The following is a 21,253-nucleotide window of genomic DNA, read 5'->3' on the forward strand; positions in this document are numbered from 1 at the left end:
TGTATACATGGAAGAAGTCTGGAGATACTAGAAGGAATCAGATAGATTATGTAATGGTAAGTCATAGTTTTAGGAACCAGATTTTAAATTGTAAGACATTTCCAGGGGCAGATGTCGACTCTGACCACAAACTATTGGTTATGGACTGGATATGAAAACTGGAAGAAACTGCAAAATGGTGGGAATTTAAGGAGATGGGACCTGGATAAAGTGACAGAGCCAGAGGTTGTAGAGAGTTTCAGTGAGAGCATTAGGGAACAATTGACACGAATGGAGGAAAGAAATACAGTATAAGAAGAATGGGTAGCTCTGAGGGATGAAATAGTGAAGGCAGCACAGGATCAAGTAGGTAAAAAGACGAGGGCTAGTAGAAATCCTTGGGTAACAGAAGATATATTGAATTTAACTGATGAAAGGAGAAAATATAAAAATGCAGAAAATGAATCAGGCAAAAAGGGTTACAAACGTCTCAAAAATGAGTTCGACAGGAAATGCAAAATGGCTAAGCAGGGATGTCTAGAGGACAAATATAAGGATGTAGTGGCTTATCTCACTAGGGGCAAGATAGATACTGCCTACAGGAAAATTAAAGAGACCTTTGGAGAAGAGAGAACTATTGTATGAATATCAATATCTCAGATGGAAAACCAGTTCTAAGCAAAGAAGGGAAAGCAGAAAGTTGGAACGAGTATATAAAGGGTCTATACAAGGGCGATGTACTTAGGAACAATATTATGGAAATGGAAGAGGATGAAGATGAAATGGGAGATATGATACTGTATGAAGAGTTTGACAGAGCTATGAAAGACCTCATTTGACACAAGGCCCCGGGAGTAGACAAAATGCCATTAGAACTACTGACGGCCTTGGGAGAGCCATTCCTGACAAAACTCTACCACCTGGTGAGCAAGATGTATGAGACAGGCGAAATACCCTCAGACATCAAGAAGAATATAATAATTCCCATTCCAAAGAAAGGAGGTGGTGATAGATGTGTAAATTACCAAAGTATCAGTTTAATAAGTCACGGCTGCAAAATACTAACGCCAATTCTTTACAGACGAATGGAAAAACTGGCAGAAGCCGATCTCGGGGAAGATCAGTTTGGATTCCGTAGAAATATTGGAACACATAATGCAATACTGACCCTACGACGTATCTTGGAAGATAGATTAAGGAAAGGAAAACCTACGTTTCTAGCATTTGTAGACTTAGAGAAAGCTTTTGACAATGTTGACTGGAATGCTCTCTTTCAAATTCTGAAGGTGTCAGAGGTAAAATACAGCGAGCGAAAGGCTATTTACAATTTGTACAAAAACCAGATGGCCGGCCGCGGTGGTCTCGCGGTTCTAGGCGCGCAGTCCGGAACCGTGCGACCGCTACGGTCGCAGGTTGGAATCCTGCCTCGGGCATGGATGTGTGTGATGTCCTTAAGTTAGTTAGGTTTAAGTAGTTCTAAGTTCTAGGGGACTTATGACCACAGCAGTTGAGTCCCATAGTGCTCAGAGACATTTGAACCATTTTTTGAACCCAGATGGCAGTTATAAGAGTTGTGGGACATGAAAGGGACGCAGTGGTTAGGAAGGGAGTGAGTCAGAGTTGTAGCCTCTCCCCGATGTTATTCGATCTGTATATTGAGCAAGCAGTAAAGGAAACAAAAGAAAAATTTGGAGTAGGTATTAAAATCCAGGGAGAAGAAATAGAAACTATGAGGTTCGCCGATGACATTGTAATTCTGTCAGAGCCAGCGCAAAGGACTTGGAAGAGCAGTTGAACGGAATGGACAGTGTCTTGAAAGGAGGATATAAGATGAACATCAACAAAAACAAAACAAGGATAATGGAATGTAGTCGAATTGAGTTGGGTGATGCTGAGGGAATTAGATTAGGAAATGAGACACTTAAAGTAGTAAAGGAGTTTTGCTATTTGGGGAGCAAAATAACTGATGATGGTCGAAGTAGAGATGTTATAAAATTTAGAGTGGCCATGGCAAGGAAAGCGTTTCTGAAGAAGAGAATTTATTAACATCGAGTATAGATTTAAGTGTCAGGAAGTCATTTCTGAAAGTATTTGTATGGAGTGTAGCCATGTATGGAAGTGAAACATGGACGATAAATAGTTTAGACAAGAATAGAATAGAAGCTTTCGAAATGTGGTGCTACAGAAGAATTCTGAAGATTAGATGGGTAGATCACTAATGAGGAGGTATTGAATAGAATTGGGGGAAGAGGAGTTTGTGGCACAACCTGACTAGAACAAGGAATGGATTGATATGACATGTTCTAAGCCATCAAGGGATCATCAATTTAGTACTGGAGGGCAGCGTGGAGTATAAAAATCGTAGAGGGAGACCAAGAGATGAATACACTAAGCAGATTCAGAAGGATGTATGTTGCAGTAGGTACTGTGAGATGAAGAAGCTTGCACAGGACAGAATAACAAGGTGAGCTGCATCAGACCAGTGTCTGGAACGAGGACCTCAACAGCATCAACATTCCACTGAGGTCTCATACAGTTCATACACAAGGTAGATGTCCCCATAAGGATAAATCAACGGGATTCAGTCAAATGACCTCGCAGGCCATGGAATAGGATATCCCCTTCCATTTCTGTGAAGAGGATATACCGACTGAGAAATCTGCGGACATCCACACTAAAGTGAAGTGGTGCACCATCATATTGTATCCACATCCTCTCACGAACAGCCAAGGCTACGTTCTCCAACAACTCAGGTAGAACTCGTTGTACAAACCTCAATTTCAGGTGGCCACTCAGACGGCCACGTAGAAGATACGGTCCAACGAGATTGTCGCATACAATTCCGGCCCTGATATTCACAGCAAAGCGTACTTGATTTTGTGACTCTACTACAGCGTAAGTATTTTCCTTATTCCGCACATGGCTAATCATGCTGTTCGAAATACCATTACGATCAAATGTGGCCTAGTCAGTAAACAGCACGATTTCGAAGAAACCTGGTCGATCAATCCATTGTTGGAACAACCACTAACACAATGCGACTCTCTGTCCAATGCCAGCCACAAGCACTGCTTGGACTCGTTGTGGGTGATATTGGTGTAATTGTTGTTCGTGGAGTACTCGGCACAAGCTAATTTTTCCAGCCCCCATTTCACCTGTAATACGAGGAGTGGGTGTAGTGGGATCCTCTGCAACACGTTACGGCACCTCCTCTTGAAAATCGGCTCTGCGAGTGGTCATCGTGTTGCCAGGTTCTCGTTTTTTCTTTTCAACTCGCCGGCGAGTTAGTGCGACGGCTTTCTCACCTGAAGAGGGTGGCCGGGCGGACTGCCGAAATTTTGTGTGCAGATGACGATATGTTCCGGCTGCAGACCCGTTGTGAATATCACAACCCAGGTACTTATTTATGAATTCACACTGCACCTCCTACTGTGGTAGAATATAATGAACCGACTTCGATGTCTTTATCAAAAACGATCCACCAACTAATAAGCGCAAGTTCCACGCCACGCCACAGTGCGTCGCACCAACTCGTCTCATCCCCTGGATATTGTACTGCCACTGCTGCTACCCACTACTGCTGGCATCTACCATGCTTCTGTGATGCGGGGTCCCAAACCCCCTTGCAGAATCACACACCCTCTCGCGTGTCTCAGGCGGAATCCCGTGCCAAGATGACTTACACATATGGGGGTGCACTTTGTTCATACTTGTTGCCTTATACTTGCTGCCTTATACTTGCTGCCTTATATCGCGAGTAGAAGCTTGCAGAGACAGTATATATGTCATTCGACTCACTCCCGCGAGCTCAATACAGAGATACTATAAGAGAAATCGGAGCTCACATACAGCAATGTAACAGTGTAATACTTTTTTTATGTCGGCTCTACTACACACTAAAACTCATCATTCTCTCCAGAGAGATATAACTAGAAGCTCTGCTACTAATCATGTGAGGGAAGTGCTCTCAATCTCAGTAGAATCAAGAGTTACCAGCCCTCTTAATAAAGCTGTCTAAACAACTTGTGTCCTAAAATAAACAGAAATATAAAATGGTATTGAGATAGCGAATTTATACAGAAGAGAGTAACTAATTTACTGTCCACTTTATCATTCCGATGAGGTACTGCGAACTGTTCAGTGATAGGGTTCTTCTCATCAGAAGCGACAGCAGAATAACACCGACAACAATAGTTCAGGTGTACATGGCGGTGTCGGTAGCTGATGATGAAGATATAGAGAAAGTGTATGAGGATATTGAAAGGGTAATACAGTATGTAAAAGGGGACGAAAAACTAACAGTCATGGGAGACCGGAATGCAGTAGTAGGGGAAGGAGTAGGAGAGAAGGTAACCGGACAATATAGGCTTGGCACAAAGCATGAGAGAGGAGAAAGACTAATTGAGTTTTGTAACAAGTTTCAGCGAGTAATAGCGAGATGGAAAGGTGAAGAATGCATTTGAGGATACTGAACGGGTAAGTCAGTACGTAAAGGTATATCAAATTCTAATAGTCACGGGGAATGGTATGCTGTTGTAGGGGAAGGAGTACAAGAAAGGATTGTTTGACAGTATAGACTTGGTACTGGGAATAAGACAAAACAATGACTAATTGAGTTTGGGAATAAACATCCTCAGTAACAGCGAATACTATGTTCAAGAATTACAAGAGGAGGAGATATACTTGGAAAAGGCCAGAAGATAGGGTAAGACTTCAGTTAGATTACATCATGGTCAGACAGACATTCGGAAATCAGGCACTGTATTGTAAGTAGTATCCAGGAGCATACACAGTTCACAATGTAGTAGCGACGAAGAGTAGGCCTAAGTTTAAGAGACTAGTCAGGGAGAATCAATGCGCGAAGATGCTGGATACGTAAGGACTAAGGGAAGAAGAGATACGCTTGAAGTTCTCCAAGGCCACAAATACTGTAATAAGGAATAGCTCAGTAGGCGTTCCAGTTGAAGGGAACTTGAAAGGAAGTAACTGTCAAGCAACCATGGGTAATGTATTGGTGAAAGAAGGAAGTACAAAAATGATAAGGGAAAATTAGGAATACAGAGGTTCATGTCAGTTAGGGATGAAATAAATGGGAAGTGAACGGAAGCTAAAGCGAAACAGCTGCGTGAAAAATGTGAAGAATTCGAAAAAGAAATGATTGTGGGGAGGACTGGCGCAACATATAGAAAAACAAAACCACCTGCCGTGAAATGAAAATATAGGTGGTAATATTAAGAGAGTAACGGGAATTCCAATATTAAATGCAGAGGAGAGAGCGGATAGGTGGAAAGAGTACATTGAAGGTCTCTATGAGGGGGAAGACTTGTCTGATGACGTGACAAGGAGAGGCTGGAGTCATTACTGAAGAGATTGGGGGTCCAGTATTAGAATCAGAATTTAAAAGACATTTGGAGGACTTAAGATCAAATAAAGGATAGACAGTATTCCATCGAAACTTTTAAACTCGTTGGGAGAAGTGGCAACAATAAGATTATTCACGTTGGTGTAGAATATATGAGTCTCGCGATATACCATCTGATTTTGGGAAAAAGTGATCCACACTGAGAGCGACAGGCTGTACAGCATTGTGCCAGAATCATAAGGATCGTCTACAGTCAGCATCCAGTCTGCAGTCAGCTTCTGTGTGAGCATGAGCACTTGTATTCGTCGCACTATACTTATGTTCGCAAATATGGTTTATGTTAAATTTGACATGCTGTTATCCAATTATTTCCTTGATCTTCACATGCGTACGCATGATACGACATGATACATATCACAGATGGAAAAGATTATGTGAATTTGTAGAGCATAAGGTATAGTACTTTTCCAAGGGTATGGACAATTAATTTTGTACATCGTTATACTTGTCTTGTGAACCTATTACCCAGCCAAATTGATTCTGTGCAGTGTAGTTCCGAAGGTGATTATATAGTCTTATCGAAACTGGTTATAAAAATTAAGGCTTTAAAAGATATCTTGGATTCTGAAGTTTTCCTTTTCATTTTACTGCCGTAAAATCTTGTCGGTTTACTATTCATTCTTCTCCTTATGAATTTAAAATTTTCTTTGTTTCTGGTTGAAACATGTGCACATAACGTCTCAGTTAACTCTGCCACAATTACATAAAATTTCTTACCGTTTGTTAATCGCTATTATTATTATAACACTAAAACTCAAATTTCAAACAATTAGAACACGTAACAAGCTAAACAAATACTGCAAATAGGATCTGTTGCATAAAGATAGACAATAAGTCTCAAGGCAGCAATAAATAAATCCACAACATATCAAATAACCAAACTCCTATGTTGAGAGAAGTGATCGCACTAAGTATTATCAGATCTCAAAGCTATATCATTATACGTCATTAACTTATTGAAAAGAAGCAATACGACAGTAAGATTTGAAATTTTTTATGTTTCATAAATAGATTTCAAAAGGAAGGAAAACAGTTCTTAGTAATTGACTAATTCCTCTCCGAATTAAATGTCAAGGCTTTTTAATATTTGGAATGGAACAGATGTGATTATCTGTAGAAAATAAAGTGATGCAGAAAAAGACTACGGTAAGATTAGTGTGGAATTCTTTTTCTGTAACAGTGTGTAGATGTTCGAAAAAATAACATATTCTTCAGTATACCTGTTCTTTAATACGTGCGAGTGTCATATCTTATGTGAACTAGAGAACGTTATGATTCATTAATTGGAAATCAGATGATTATTTATTGAGAAAATTGGTGTACCGTGGATATATCAAAGACAATTTCGTTATTTTGTCTATAATTAAACTAAGTTTCATGTGAGTCAGCGCTCTGTAATTATGGATCCTATGGATATTAGTGTTCCTGTTTTTCCTGTAGGAGCAAATAAACTCAAATTACTAATGTAGAGTTTTCTTCAGAAAGGTGTATCCCAGCTGTTTATATGTATTTCTAATACTGTGTCACGTGAAACTGAGTCCTGATGAGGAACATCCTGAAACTTTTCTGCAGTCATCAATCACAGCTGAAACGTAAGCAAAAATTCGGAGTATTTTGGGGATACGTTCAAAATACATAGGTGTAATTTAGAACAAGAAACGTTTACTGGACGCAAAATGTTAATAAGGGGATGAAATGGACTGTCACTATTATTTGGGGTAGATGGTGGTGGTGATTCAAGGGTTGGAGTTGGGGGAAGATACAACCATTAACTATAGATGCATTACCTTATAATATCTCTTTCATTTAAAAGATTTTAGTTTTCGTACATTAATGAAATAGGCCACTAACTCTGATACAAATGCCGTGACCACCAGAATGACAAGAGTCAGCTGTTGGAACAAATACTGGAAGACGCAAAGAAGTTACAGAAAATTTATCCGAAACGTTTTCCGTTTAAATTTTGTACTAGCCTTGTACTGACCGAGAAAAAACCCGTCATGCAGCACGAGTGTAGCAGCTACGACTCGGATGGGGTAGACAAGGAATACGTACCAGTTTCGGCAGAAGCAGTGCCCATCATGATTGGCACGTTGTTGAAACGGCCGTCTATGAGCATCTGATTGGGGGACTCAGTAACTACAGCATCCTCCACATCTGGCTCGATATTTGGTTCCCACGGATGGTGTATAATTTGCTTCTTTTCCTAAAATGCATCAAAAGAAAATATAAGTCACACTTACAGCCTTTTAAGAGATGTATGTACCAAATCTTTGCACAGCAATAAGTGTTACTTCGCGGTGTTCACAACATTATGCGTTTTTATCTTGTGGAACAAATGCCTAGTGACAATAGGCATTTTGAATGAGAGAATTGTTTCACCAATGTAATTATAAGTCAATTTTGAAATGTCAGATGCTGGTTAAGAATTTTTCACATCGGCAGCAGTTGTTTTATTTGCTGGCAGTCACCATGTTCTAGTTATTTTTGCACAGAGTACAAAAACAGCGCAAGTACTGAGCACCGTGCGACAAGAGATGGCAAAGTACACCGTGAAGTGATACACACTGTTGCAATGGAAATATTAATTAAAGAAATAAAGGAACTGATATTCTCGTAATGTGTCTAGCAATAGATGCTGTGACCGGAGAAAATTATTTGATCACATAGTTATTGTTATTTCAAATTTGATGTTGGAAAGCAGCTGCTGCCCCTGTGTGTCCTAGAAAGTAAAATTAGGATCTCCATTCTACCCCACGATATCCAAAGATATATTGTCTGTTTGAATTTTGTACTCATCTTGTATTGAGCAAGACAAAAGTTGTCATGTATCACAAGTGCAGCAGTTACAATTCGGATGGAGCAGACACAGAATTTGAATTTCCATAAATTATTACTACTTCGATCACTTACGAATCATGTTCAGACATATAATTAAAGAAGAAGTAGTAGCAACTATCTGTGTAGGTAGATAATAAGAACTGAAATGGTTTAAAATTTAAAGTTCTTGAAACTGTTCCTTACTACTCACAAACTGAAAAAGTTAATTATTTTTGTATAAGAATTCAGAGATAAGGCTACAGTAAAAGGAAGGGTGCTGTACCAAACCTGTAACAGCGTTTAGTGGTATCGAGCAAGTTATTATTTCCAGAATAACCTCGTACACATCACAGTGTCATGGATGATGACGTTGATGCTGGCGATGTATCTATGTGGCTGCATCACAGGAGGGTCTCTAGCACCGGCAATAAAATTTTGAGTTGGGTGTGGGTTAAAGTCGTAGGATACAAAAATTTAACTTCAGTTGAAAAATAATAAAAATGGCCTGATGACATGCATATATACACACCACAAATAAAAAAATCTTCAAAGAACATTCTTTTTCTAGATCTAAGACTTACAGAAAAAAGGAAGAAGCAGTGGGAAGGATTAAAATAACACAGAAGATAGCTCTTTCAGACTATTGCCGGAATATAAAGGATGTGCCAGCCGCTCTGAAACACACTAAGATTTCCAGGCTAAATCTGAGGTTGGAGACCAAAATCTTCACAAAGTTGTCAAGGTTTATCACACTCGTATCACACTTGACCACTCATCACATAAGATATAGATCAGGTCTCCACCTAAATTTGCATCTGCTGTCTCAGCACAATAAAAAGTGCTCTCAGTTTAAAGGTAGCGTATTATGATTTCGACAACGTATGTCAGGGGACAGTGCCCATTCGGAGAGAGGTCAGGGTCACTTGATCCAAGGAGAGCGACCAATGTGATGGACGCTTTGGCCAGATTGTTGGCTCTGCCACCAATTGCTTAGAGTATCTCTCCGCCAGCCATTTATCCTCCCACAGTGTCACAGTTCTGAGTCAACAGCAGAATGACTGCAGGGGGGGGGGGGGAAGGGAAACTGTGCCACGTTTTGTCCCCTGTAGACCCCTTTCGCTGCTTGGTCTGCTTGATTATTTATCCGAATTTCCGCGGGCACTGATACCCAGCGCGGAGATACAAACTTCCCTTGCAACTGAGAAAGAAGCAGATTTTCTTCAATTTATTGTAACATTTTCTCTGAATAGTACAATTGTTGTAACATTATAGGGCACTAAGGAAATTTTAGCAGACAATGAACTTATTGTTGTGAAAGCACATCATTTGCCCCGAAGCCTTCAAGATCTCTGTGTCAAATACGGTGTATTCATTCGAAAGTCAAACCCTGAAGATGCGGTTGTGAAACACTACTGAACAGTCGAGAATGTCCCTTTGCTTTGAAACGCCAGTTGACATGATTTTAAAACCTTGATGCATATCCAAAAAGCTATAAAAGAAAGAAGTGCGATCTTTATGAAACTCCGTCGAATCGGAAATATCTGTGAGCCTCTTTAGGAGCCAAGGTGGAGATCTGCCCCAACCTTGGTTAAGATATCAAAATCAGACGTAGCCAGCTATAAGAGGCAATCCGTCCTACCGAATGAGGCCTTTATCTCTAGACCAAATGAGACTCGCAGGAACCTCACTGTGCCCTTAACATGAGGAGCAACGTGGCTCATTCTTACCCCAGTAAAGTGCAAAACAGAGCGTTAACATTTGGAAAAACCGCACACAGATTTTTCGGTTGAGAAATTAAAACCTCTCCTCTCCGCCAACTCTTCCAAACTTCTAATAGTCTGCAGCAATTGATGAGTGGTTGCTGTAACGCTGGAGGAGGAACAGAAGATGGAGAAACGTCTACAAACAACCAACACTGAACAGGTCTTATTAATGTCAACATTGTATCATTGATAACTACAACGAAGACTGTCACATTAAAAAAAACTTGGGGGACATGGTTCTCTTGTTCAGGTCGATTATGGAGGACGTCGCCGATTCGATATTTAAAATAGAGATTTTTTTCTTTTTTTTTTCTTAGTCATTAATGTTGTGACTGGTTTGATGCGGTCCGCCACGAATTCCTCTCCTGTGCTAACCTCTTCATCTCAGAGTAGCACTCGCAACCTACTTCCTCAATTATTTGCTAGATGTACTCCAATCTCAGTCTTCCTCTACAGTTTTTGCCTCTCTACAGCTCCCCCTAGTACCATGGAAGGCATTTCCTCATCTGTTAACATTCTCTTATCATCCTATCCCTTCTCGTTATCGGTGCTTCTCACGTATTCATTTCCGATTCTGCGCAGAACCTCCTCATTCCTTACCTTATCAGTCCATCTAATTTTCAACATTCGCCTGTAGCACCACATCTCAAATGCTTGGATTGTCTTCTGTTCCACTTTTCCCACTGTCCATGTTTCACTACCATACAATTCTGTACTCCAAACGTACATTCTCAGTAATTTCGCAGTGCGGAGTGGCCGCGCTGGTAGAGGCACCATATCACTGATTGCGCGAAATTCACACACATTTGAACATAGAAATTTCTTCCCCAAATTAAGGCCGATATTTGATATTAGCAGATTTCTCTTCGCCAGGAATTCCCTTTTTGCGATTGCTAGTCTGCTTTTAATGTCCTCCTTGCTACGTCCGACATTGTTTATGTTACTGCCTACGTAGCAGAATTCCTCAACATCATCTACTTCGTGACCATCAGCCCTGGTGTTAAGTTTCTCACAGTTCTCATTTCTTCGATTTCCTCTCAATCCATACTCTGTACTCATAAGGCTGTTCATTCCAATCTGCAGATCATGTAATTCTTCTCCACTTTCATTTAGGATAGGAGTGTCATCAGCCAGTCATATCATTGATAACCATTCACCTTGAATTTTAGTTCCATTCCTGAAGCAATCTTATATTTCCGTCATAGCTTCTTCGATGTAGAGATTGAACAGTGGTGGCGAAAGCCTACCTCCCTGTGTTACACCCTACTTAATATATTTAATCTATGTAATTCGTTCTCCACTCTTGTTATTCCCTCTTGGCTGTTGTACATATTGTATATGACACATCTCTTCCTAGAGCTTACCCCTACTTTTCTCAGAATTAAAAAATCTTGCACCATTTTATATGTCGAATGCTTTTTCCAGATCAACATATCCTATGAACGTGTCTTGATGTTTCTTTAGTGTTCCTTCCATTATTAACCGCAACGTCAGAACTGCCTCTCTCGTGCCTTTATCTTTCCTAAAGGAAATTGATAGTCATCTAGCCAACCTCAATTTTCTTTTCCATTCTTCTGTATATTATTCTTGTAATCGACTTGGTTGCATGAGCTGTTAAGCTGACTGTGCGCTACTTTTCGCACTTATCGGCTCTTTCCGTCTTCGGGATTGTGTGGATGATGCTCTTCCGAAAGTTATATGGTATGTCGCCAGACTGATACATTCTAGACACCAACGTGAATAGTCGTTTGGTTGCCACATCCCGCAATGATTTTAGAAATTCTGATGGAATGTCATCTATCCCTTCTGCCTTATTTGATCTTAAGTCCTCCAAAGCTCTTTTAAATGCACATTCTAATACTGGATCAACTATCTCTTCTAAAAATGGTTGAAATGGCTCTGAGCACTATGGGACTATTCGGGAGGACGACGGTTCAATCCCGCGTCCGGCCATCCTGATTTAGGTTTTCCGTGATTTCCCTAAATCACTCCAGGCAAATGCCGGGATGGTTCTTCTGAAAGGGCACGGCCGACCTCCTTCCCCATCCTTCCCTAATCCGATGAGATCGATGACCACGCTGTCTGGTCTCCTTCCCCAAACCAACCAACCAACCAACTATGGGACTTAACATCTGAGGTCATCAGTCCCCTAGAACTTAGAACTACTTAAGCCCAACTAACCTAAGGACATCACACACATCCATGCCCGAGGCAGGATTCGAACCTGCGACCGTAGCAGTCGCGCGGTTCCGGACTGAAGCGCCTAGAACCACTCGGCCACACCGCCCGGCTATCTCTTCTAAATCCACTCTTGTTTCTTCTTCTATCACATCAGACAAATCTTCGCCCTCATAGAGGCCTTCAGTGTACACTTTCCACCTATCCGCTATCCCCTCTGCATGTAACAGTGGAATTCCCGTTGCACTCTTAATATTATCACCCTTGCTTCTAATGTCACCGAAGGATGTTTTGACTTTCCTGTATGCTGTGTCTGTCATTCTGACGGTCATTTCTGTTTCGATGTCTTCACATTTTCCCTGGAGACATTTCGTTTTAGCTTCCCTGAACTTCCTATTTATTTCATTCCTCAGCGACTTGTATTTCTCTATTCCTGAGTTTCCCGGAACATTTTTGTGCTTGCTCCCTTCATCGATCAATTGAAGTATTTCTTCTGTTACCCATGGTTTCTTCGCAGTTGCCTATATTTTCCTTCCCAAGTTCTGTGCTGGTCCATTTTTGATACGTCCATTCTTCAAGCGTATCTCGTCATTCCTTAGTACTTACGTATCCCACTTCTTTTCTTCCTGACTAATCTCTTGAATTTCAACCTATTCTTCACCACTACTACATTGTGATCTGAGTGTATATCTGCACCAGGTACACTTTACAAGCCAGTATCTGATTTCGGATTCTCTGTCTGACCACGATGTACCACCTGGCCTTTTTCAAATATAACTGCTCCTCTTGTGATTCTTGAACAGAGTATTCGCTGTTACTGGTTGAAGATTATTTCAGAACTCAACTACCCTTTCCCTCTCTCATTCCTTGTGCCAAGCCCATATTTCGCTGTAACCTTTTTTTCTGTTTCCCCTACAACTGCATTCCAGTCCCTGACGACTGTTAGATTTTCATCACCCGTTACGTACTGTATTACCCTTTCAATATCCTCATGTATACCCGAATTATCGGTGTCGGTTTGCTTTCGATTCTGATGACAACCACCAAATCACTGAAGTGTTCACATTAACACGCTCTCTGCACTATCTTCCTGTTCATAATGAATCCTACTCCCTTTATACCATTTTCTGCTGCTGTTGATATTGTTGCAGAAGAAGCAGAGTAGTTCCGGGGTGTTGTGGTTATGATACTAAACTGTAGCATGGAGGGTAGTGATTTCAAAACTCACCTGGATTGTTCAATTTTAATTTCTATATTCTGTTCTAGTACGCTCTAGAAGTATCCACAAATATCAAGAATCATTGTACTGGAATGTTCTGTAGCAGTATGTGTACTTCATGTGTTCTGACCGGAGCAGTTCGCTCCGCGCTGTTGTATGCGCAAGTGCTGAATAAACCTTCGGTAGGTGAAGTTAGTGTCCGTCACTGATCCTTTTACACCTTCTTCTACGTGACATAATTCTGGTGGAGACCCTGGATACTGGAACGTGTAGTAGCGCACATTATCTACGACACAGTGGCTCCCATCAGGCCACGACAGAGTATCCGTTTACGTGGCGAGAAACCCGAGTTCAAGCCATGTTCAACAGATCACGATCTATCGGAGACAGAAGAAGAAGTGGACGTTATGATGACAGCAACTGTGTACCATCAATGAGACATTCTTTCAGTTTCTATGGTGACGATGGCCAAGATCCAAACATGTGGCTGAAGGTATATGAGCGTATAGATGCATGTACAAAATGGGATGACACCGTGTGTTTGGCTATGGTATTTTTCTACTTGGTGCGCACTGCCAGGCAGTGGTATGAGAACGAGGAGAAGTTCACAAACTGGGAAATATTCCAGGCGCAACTGCGCAAGTATTTCGGCGACACACAATGATAGAAGAGCAAGGATGAAGATAAATTAAAGTGCAGGGCACAGCTTCCAGAAGAAACTACAGCGTCTTACATTCAAGACGTCTTGGAGCTGTGTAAAATAGTGGATCCTAGAATGAAGGAGGAATATAAGGTTGCACATTTCATGAAGGGTGTTGCTGAGGACATGTATCAATCCCTAATCCTGAAGGAGGTTTGTACAGCAGACGGCTTCGTAAAATGGTGAAAGTATATCGAGAAAAATGCATCAAAAAAGAATTACACGCAAGAAGTTCGAATGGCTTCCAAACGTCGTATCGATGTCCGTGATGGAGGAAGCAACTGATTTCACAAGTGTTCTTCGTCAGATAATGAGAGAGGAATTTCAGAAGGCACTTGTTTTGAACAGCGAGCAAAAAACCGACACGCTTCAATAGGTCATAAGGGAGGAAGTGGAACAGACTTTGAACCCCATCTCTCGTCGTTAATTTCCCTTTGAAACGGTGAAAAAGTCGAGACCCAGGCGGAGTTACGTTCCCACAATGCCGCATGAGGAACCTGGTTGGGCACCAAGGAAGAGTGACGTCTGTAGGACCCAGGATAACCAACCAGTATGTTTCCACTGTGGACGACCGGGTCATGTGGTGCGCTATTATCGAGACAGGCGGCGGATATTTGATGACACCCGCGCCAGCAGACAGCAGACCGATCTTAGCCGACGACAACTCCGGGACGACGAAGATGAACAAGAAGATGTGGGTGCAGGACGACGTAGATCACGATCGCCGCAAGATAGCCGCTGGAGAGGACGCTCCCCAACACGCCGATCGATGTCTCCATCGTCGTTTAGAAGCTCCAGACGACCACCTAGCCGACACAGCCTGGAAAATTAAAGGGTGCAATCTTCCTTGGAAGTGAGGCCTCCGAAGAGGAAAATCCTCCGCCGTCGATCACTACAAAAATGATAGTAAACTACGTCGATATCCTCATGGATGGCCCACCACCCAGCTCTTGGATTCTGGAGCATCATATTCAGTTATTTCCTACAAGTACCGTCGACAGTTGCAGAAAACCGTATTCGTCGACAACAAAACATCTCTACTGAAGGTGACTAATGGGAAATATGTAAAACCTACAGGAAGATGTACCATTCGTGTGGGTATAAGTGGCCATACACAGCCCTTAGAATTCATCGTCTTACAATAGTCATGACGTCATTCTCGGATGGGACTTTTTGAAAGCTTCTCAGGCAATTATACATTGTGGTCGCTCCTAGATTATGCTAGACGAGATGAGACACTGCGGACAAGAAGATGCGCACCAGAGTATGTGGAGACTATGTGTGCTGGATAAAGTGATCATTCCTGCATCCGCGCTAGAAAGGTAACTGTCACGCGTCATGCCATGCATCGACCCAGTGATCTTGTGGTGGAATGTAAGAGAAGCATACCACTGAAGAATAACTTGGTCATCCCACCATCTGTCGTCTCGTTTAAGAACGGATTCGGTGAATTGTGGATAGTTCACTGTCGCCGAGAACCGCAGATCCTTCCAAGACGCATGTGCGTAGCAAACGCTGAGCTGTTAATTAAGAACAGCTGAGTGTCATAGAAATCTCCCATGCCGAGTCTGTGGGCGAAATTTGCGCTACCACTACAAGATCTTTTATCTCGACTATCACCAGATCTCACTAAGTAACAACAGAATAAGCTACTTGCCATTCTTCAAGGGTTCTCCATAGGTGAAGAGCAAATTTGACAAATCGACGGTGTAGCACCGGATTAGCATTGGAGACCATCAACCTATAAGCCAGAGAGCATACCGCGTGTCATCAACGGAACGTCGAATAATTCATGACGAGGTAGAGAAAATGATGAAGAATGACATCATTCAGCCTTCGCAGAGCCCATGGTCGTCATCAGTGGTCCTCTTCAGGAAGAAGGATGGCAGTTGAAGATTTTATGTTTATTACAGGAAGCTTAATATGATAACTAAAAAGGATGCTTACCCTCTTCCACGAATTGACGATACACTAAATTGTCTGAAGGGGCTAAGTTTTTCTCAACCATGGACATGTACTCGGGATGCTGGCAGATCGAAGTAGATGAGGCTGATCGTGAGAAAACTGCATTCATCACCCCTGAGGGCCTGTATGAGTTTAAGATAATGGCATATGGTTTGTGTAATGCACCAGCAACTTTTGAACGGATATCGATAATCTTCTAAGGCACCTGTAGTGGACGATGTGTCTTTGTTATTTAGATGGCATTATAGTGTTCTGAGAGCCATTTGATGAACATATAAAAAGACTGAGGGCCGTTCTTATGTGTCTCCAACAAGGCGGACTGAAACTTAATCCAAGGAACTGTCTTTTTGCAGCAAAAGAAATCAGAGCACTAGGACACCTTGTGTCAAACGTAGGTGTGAGGTCAGACCCAGAAAAAGTGAGATCTATAATGGAATTTCCCATTATTAAATGTATTAGAGATGTGATAAGCTTACTCGGATTATGTTCTCATTACCGTCTTTTTAACAAAGACTTTTGTATCAAAGCTAGGCTGATCCAAGAGTTGTTAAAAGCTGATGCCAAATTTATCTGGAGTGGTGCTCAACAAAATTCTTTAGATGTACTGCGAAAAGCTCTGACGACTGACACTGTACTTGGTCTGTATGATGAGAGAGTACCTACAGAACTACCCACAGATGCCAGCGGGTATGGGATCGGTGCTATTCTGGTGCAAATTTCGGATGGAAAAGAGAAGGTTATAGCCTATGCTCCTAGGACACATACAAAAATCGAGAGAAACTAGTCAACTACAGAAAGAAAATGTCTAGCTGTGATCTGTGCCATGTGTAAATTTCGACAGTATGGAAGGCCTTTCACAGTTGTTACAGGCCATCATTCACTTTGTTGGTAGACGGATCCAACAGGACGAATCGCCAGGTGGGCACTACGTCTTCAAGTGCATGGCATTACCATACTATACAAAATTGGAAGAAAACACTAAGATGCCGATTGTCTCTCAAGAGATCCTATGCAAGACCATCAAGACTTTAATGAAGATAGTGACTGTCTCGCTGCACTCCAGGATCTCTCTGCTGAGCAGAACAAGAATGCTAAGATATCTCCAATTACGCTTGCCTTAAATTGGTCAGAGGATGTGAAAGAACAATTTAAGGTAGTTAATGGATTACTTTGCAAGAAAAACTTTGATCCGTTTGGATAGAGGTGGCTATCAGTTATTCCTAAATACATGCGCTTAGATGTTCTCCAGAAATTCCATGACACACCTGAGGCAAGGCATCTAGGATTTATTAAGACATACGATAGAATCAGCAAGAGATTTTTCTGACCAGATTTATTTAGGAGTGTCTGTCGCTGTGTGTCGCACTGTCGAGAGTACCAGAGGAGAAAGGCAGTTCCTCAGAATCCACCTGACTGGAACGACCTCATCGGGCGATTTCCAAAGGTGGCAATAGATGGATTATTGTTTGCACTGATTATCTGACACGCTATGCCATTAGAAAAGCCATGAAAACAGCCGAAGCATCCGAGATAGCGAAATTCATCGTGGAAGACATTGTATTAAAACACGGTGCCCCAAGGTCGTTAATTACGGATCGAGGGAACGTTTTTCAATCGAATCTTGTGACAGAGATAAACCGTCGGTGCTACATTACTCATCACATGATGACTGCCTACCATCTGCAGACTAACGGGCCAACTAAACGACTTAATAAGACCTTGGCCGACTTGCTATCAACGTTCGTCAGTGTTGAGCAACTGGGATGAGGTGCTACCTTTCGTGAACTTTGACTACAATACCGCCAAACAAGACACCACAGGAATTACGCCATTTTTCCAGGTGCATGGGCGTGGGGCGACTACGACGCTGGACACTGTGTTTCCGTTACATCCTTATGACATGGATGACGACAACATCTGGCAGGTGTTAACCAGAGCTGAACAAGCTCGGCAGTTAGCTCGGTTCCGCACGTTGCAGGCTCAAGAAAACGGTCGCCGAAGGTATGACGCGAGCCACCGCCCTGTTGTCTATCGGCCTGGTGACTTCGTCTGGATCTTCACTCCTGTTCGGAAGGTTTGTCTCTCTGAGAAGCTCCCCAGGCGCCACCCTGGTCCTTATAAGGTTGTAAGACAGTTGTCTGATATTACTTATGAAGTTCAAGATTTCGACCCCGACACAAGACGACGAGAGATCAAAGATATGGGCCATGTCCTTCAAATGAAGCTCTATAAGGATCCTGCAAACCAGGGTAAATTCGAAGCTCCAGCGACAGGCGACAAGCGGAAAGGTGACGAAGAGCATAGCGGCAAAAGAAGTTGTATGAAGATCACCGCCAGGGCGAGAATCAGGAGACGGAGTATGCAGGACCGACGACTCGTTTCAATTGGTACTTGCGGTGCTATTTTGTTTCTATTCTCGCTTGTACTTTCCATAGTTGTGGAAACTCACAACAGTCTTCACCAAACACATGTGTCGTAGCAGTCATACAAACACCGTTCGCCATGTTCTCAAATTTTCGGTCAGGAAAACTTTCTGGTAAACGCGTCAAACATCCCCTACGTTTGACAAACTTGTCAAACATCAGCGTGCTCCTTTATGAAGGACATGATGTTCGCCATTGGCTGTACAAAATTATTTGTTCTCCTTCAGTTTTACAGTTTAGGCCTTTAGGCAACTGTCAAGTGGTACTGCGTAAGATTTCGCTTCAGAACATATTAACTCCTAAAATCTTCCGACACCTGCCTACATGTCATCGCCAGAGCTAAGCTTTTTCACTTTAGGAATACTGTAACAAACAGTAAATCGTTAAATGTTCGGCAAACGTAGTGAAGTTGACAAATTGTTTGATCGTTTGCAGGAGCCTTAACTCTGACGAAATATTGCGCCATAGTCTGGGCAAAGTTTCTCGGGTTAGTCTAGAGGTTTCCGTTCCCCATTGCAACAGCCACTTCGCTTCTCCCACCTCTCCCAGAAAACCTCCAAATGACCTTCTATACGACTGAACTTTCAGTGGAACAGTTTGTGATGTTTCCACGATTATTTATCACCATTTCTAATAATTAAGTGACATTTCACCTTTGCAGCCCGAAAGGCTGCGAAGTTCTTTGCAATTGGCCGTTCCTTGAACCTACCGTCAACCGTTTGCCTTGCTTTGACTTCTGAGTGGCCTCCATGCCACCACCAAATGAAAGGCTGCCATTTTAGCCGGCCTGTAGGTGTCTACATCTGCAACTACATGATTACTCTGCCTGGTAGCGGATTCATCCAACCAACTTCGAACTATTTCTCTACCATTTCTCTTTCGAACATTATGGGGAAAAACAAATACTTAAATAGTCCCGAGCGAGCTCTGACTTCTCTCTGCAGTAAATTTGGTTTTTTGGTAGGTAGTTTATTTTTTAAAGTTTAGGGGGATAGGAACTCGTGAATGAGACTAACCCTCATTCTCGATCCGAAGTAAAATTGACAAAAGAAAATTTATTTCTATGTGAACAAATTTCTATTACAGTTTTCTAAGTCGCCAAAAGAAAGTGTTTTTAATGCAGTATTGAGAATGTAACTTTTCACGACTGTATCGGACAATATGGGTCAATTTACTACAGAAATAACAACCTTGCATAATTTTTGAGATTTAACAGAGTGAATTTGCTTTTAGAATCCCTTTTTACCTAATTTTACAGTAGGCTGTGTAGATCTTCGTTTTCTCTTGATAGCTGCTGGTCAGGCTACTGTCTCCGTTGATTTTATCCCTCCGATTCTTGAAGTAGGTAGGTATGGAAATGATTTTTTTTCTAACTCTTGATCTTGCTGTTTTTCATATTCATTTATTGCTTGTACTTATTTACGACCAAACGAAATTGAGTTGCAATGAGATCTGACATTATCGAATTTCAGACTGGTCAATATCATTTACAAGAATACATCAGTCACTTGCACTGTTCCTATGAACTGCTCTACGTGTTATCAGAGTAAGAGATCTTAATTGCAACTGCTGCCGCTCTCGACTGGCGGACGTCTATCAACGCTACCGCACCTCTTTGGTCAGAGATAGCAATGGCTTGTCTTCGCTGCTTCCGACCAAAGAGCGCGTTTACAAGAAAATTTATTTATTTATTTTAATCTTAATTTACAAAAATGATAATTTAAATAATTAATTGCGTAATTTCATTTAAAATAAAAAATAAACATTTTCCTTTTTCGTCATTTGCGTCAGTGGGGAGGGTTCTGTTCCACTACATCTCGTTTTATTGTGATGATCAGTTCTCCCTGTGCAGATCTGCACTAACAAAATATTTTCACAATCTGAGGAGAGAAGCGTCTGCCACAACGAGAAACGCTTTTGTTTTAATGATTCCCAGCTCAGTTCGCATATCATATCTGTGGCACTCTTTCCCGTTTTTGGCAACAATACAAAACGCCCTGCCACTCTTTCAATTATTTTGATGTCCTATTTGATGCGCATCCCACAACGCATAACAATATTCCAGAAGCAAATGGAGATTCGTAAAACAAGCAGTCTCTTTAGAGACTGTGAAATGGATGTTTCAGTGGCGTAATGCATAGTCTCGGTAATATGATCGACCCATCCTTAGACACTGCCACAGTGCATAAACGCCAAAGTAGGCTGTAAAGCACCCAGTCTTCCCTACTGAGCACTCAAATTGGCTGCTGCCTTTTGGGTACCAATCTGTTTGGCAGGTGAGTGCAGATCGAGAAATGGTCACTTGACTGCAAGCCATAGATCACATCCCATTCAGTGTGTGCAAAGGCTCGAAAGTATACCAAGTGGTCAATAGCAATGAACGACCATATTGAAGTGTTGATGTGTGGGCAGTGCTCTCTGGTTAATTTATACTCCTGCTATGACTTTACGAGGCCCTCAATCGGTGTATTCGACGGCCATGTGGGTGCAGAAACACAAAAAGCAATCTCTGTGTTAAAATCTCCATTATGGTGTGAGGGTGGGAGAGCTGAGAATGAGTTCACTGGGAGCCAATGTATCCATTACTTCATGTTGGGGCAGGTTGAGAGACCATATTGTAAATCTATGTTGCGCATGCACTGATACAGCGACTGCTTGAAAGCTGGTGGATAGGGGCAGAGGCGACGAGTCTTATTAACGCTTACGAGAATAGCCATTCCTGCATTAAATTTAATCTCACGAAGATTGTCATTTTTGAGGACGATGTAGCCGCACAAACCAGGG

General features: G+C 41.9%; 1 protein-coding gene across 5 annotated transcripts in view; it reads right to left on the reverse strand.

The window, feature by feature from the left end:
• LOC126252073 (acetylcholinesterase-like) overlaps positions 1-21,253 on the reverse strand; it is a 224,611-nt gene that overhangs the window by 36,065 nt on the left and 167,293 nt on the right. For all 5 annotated transcript variants that reach the window (XM_049952922.1, XM_049952921.1, XM_049952924.1 and 2 more), the window contains one exon: positions 7,457-7,607. In XM_049952922.1, the coding sequence (XP_049808879.1) occupies positions 7,457-7,607 (151 nt within the window). The remainder of the gene's footprint in view (positions 1-7,456; positions 7,608-21,253) is intronic.

This window comes from Schistocerca nitens, chromosome 4, assembly GCF_023898315.1.
Source record: "Schistocerca nitens isolate TAMUIC-IGC-003100 chromosome 4, iqSchNite1.1, whole genome shotgun sequence".
Lineage (NCBI taxonomy): Eukaryota > Metazoa > Arthropoda > Insecta > Orthoptera > Acrididae > Schistocerca > Schistocerca nitens.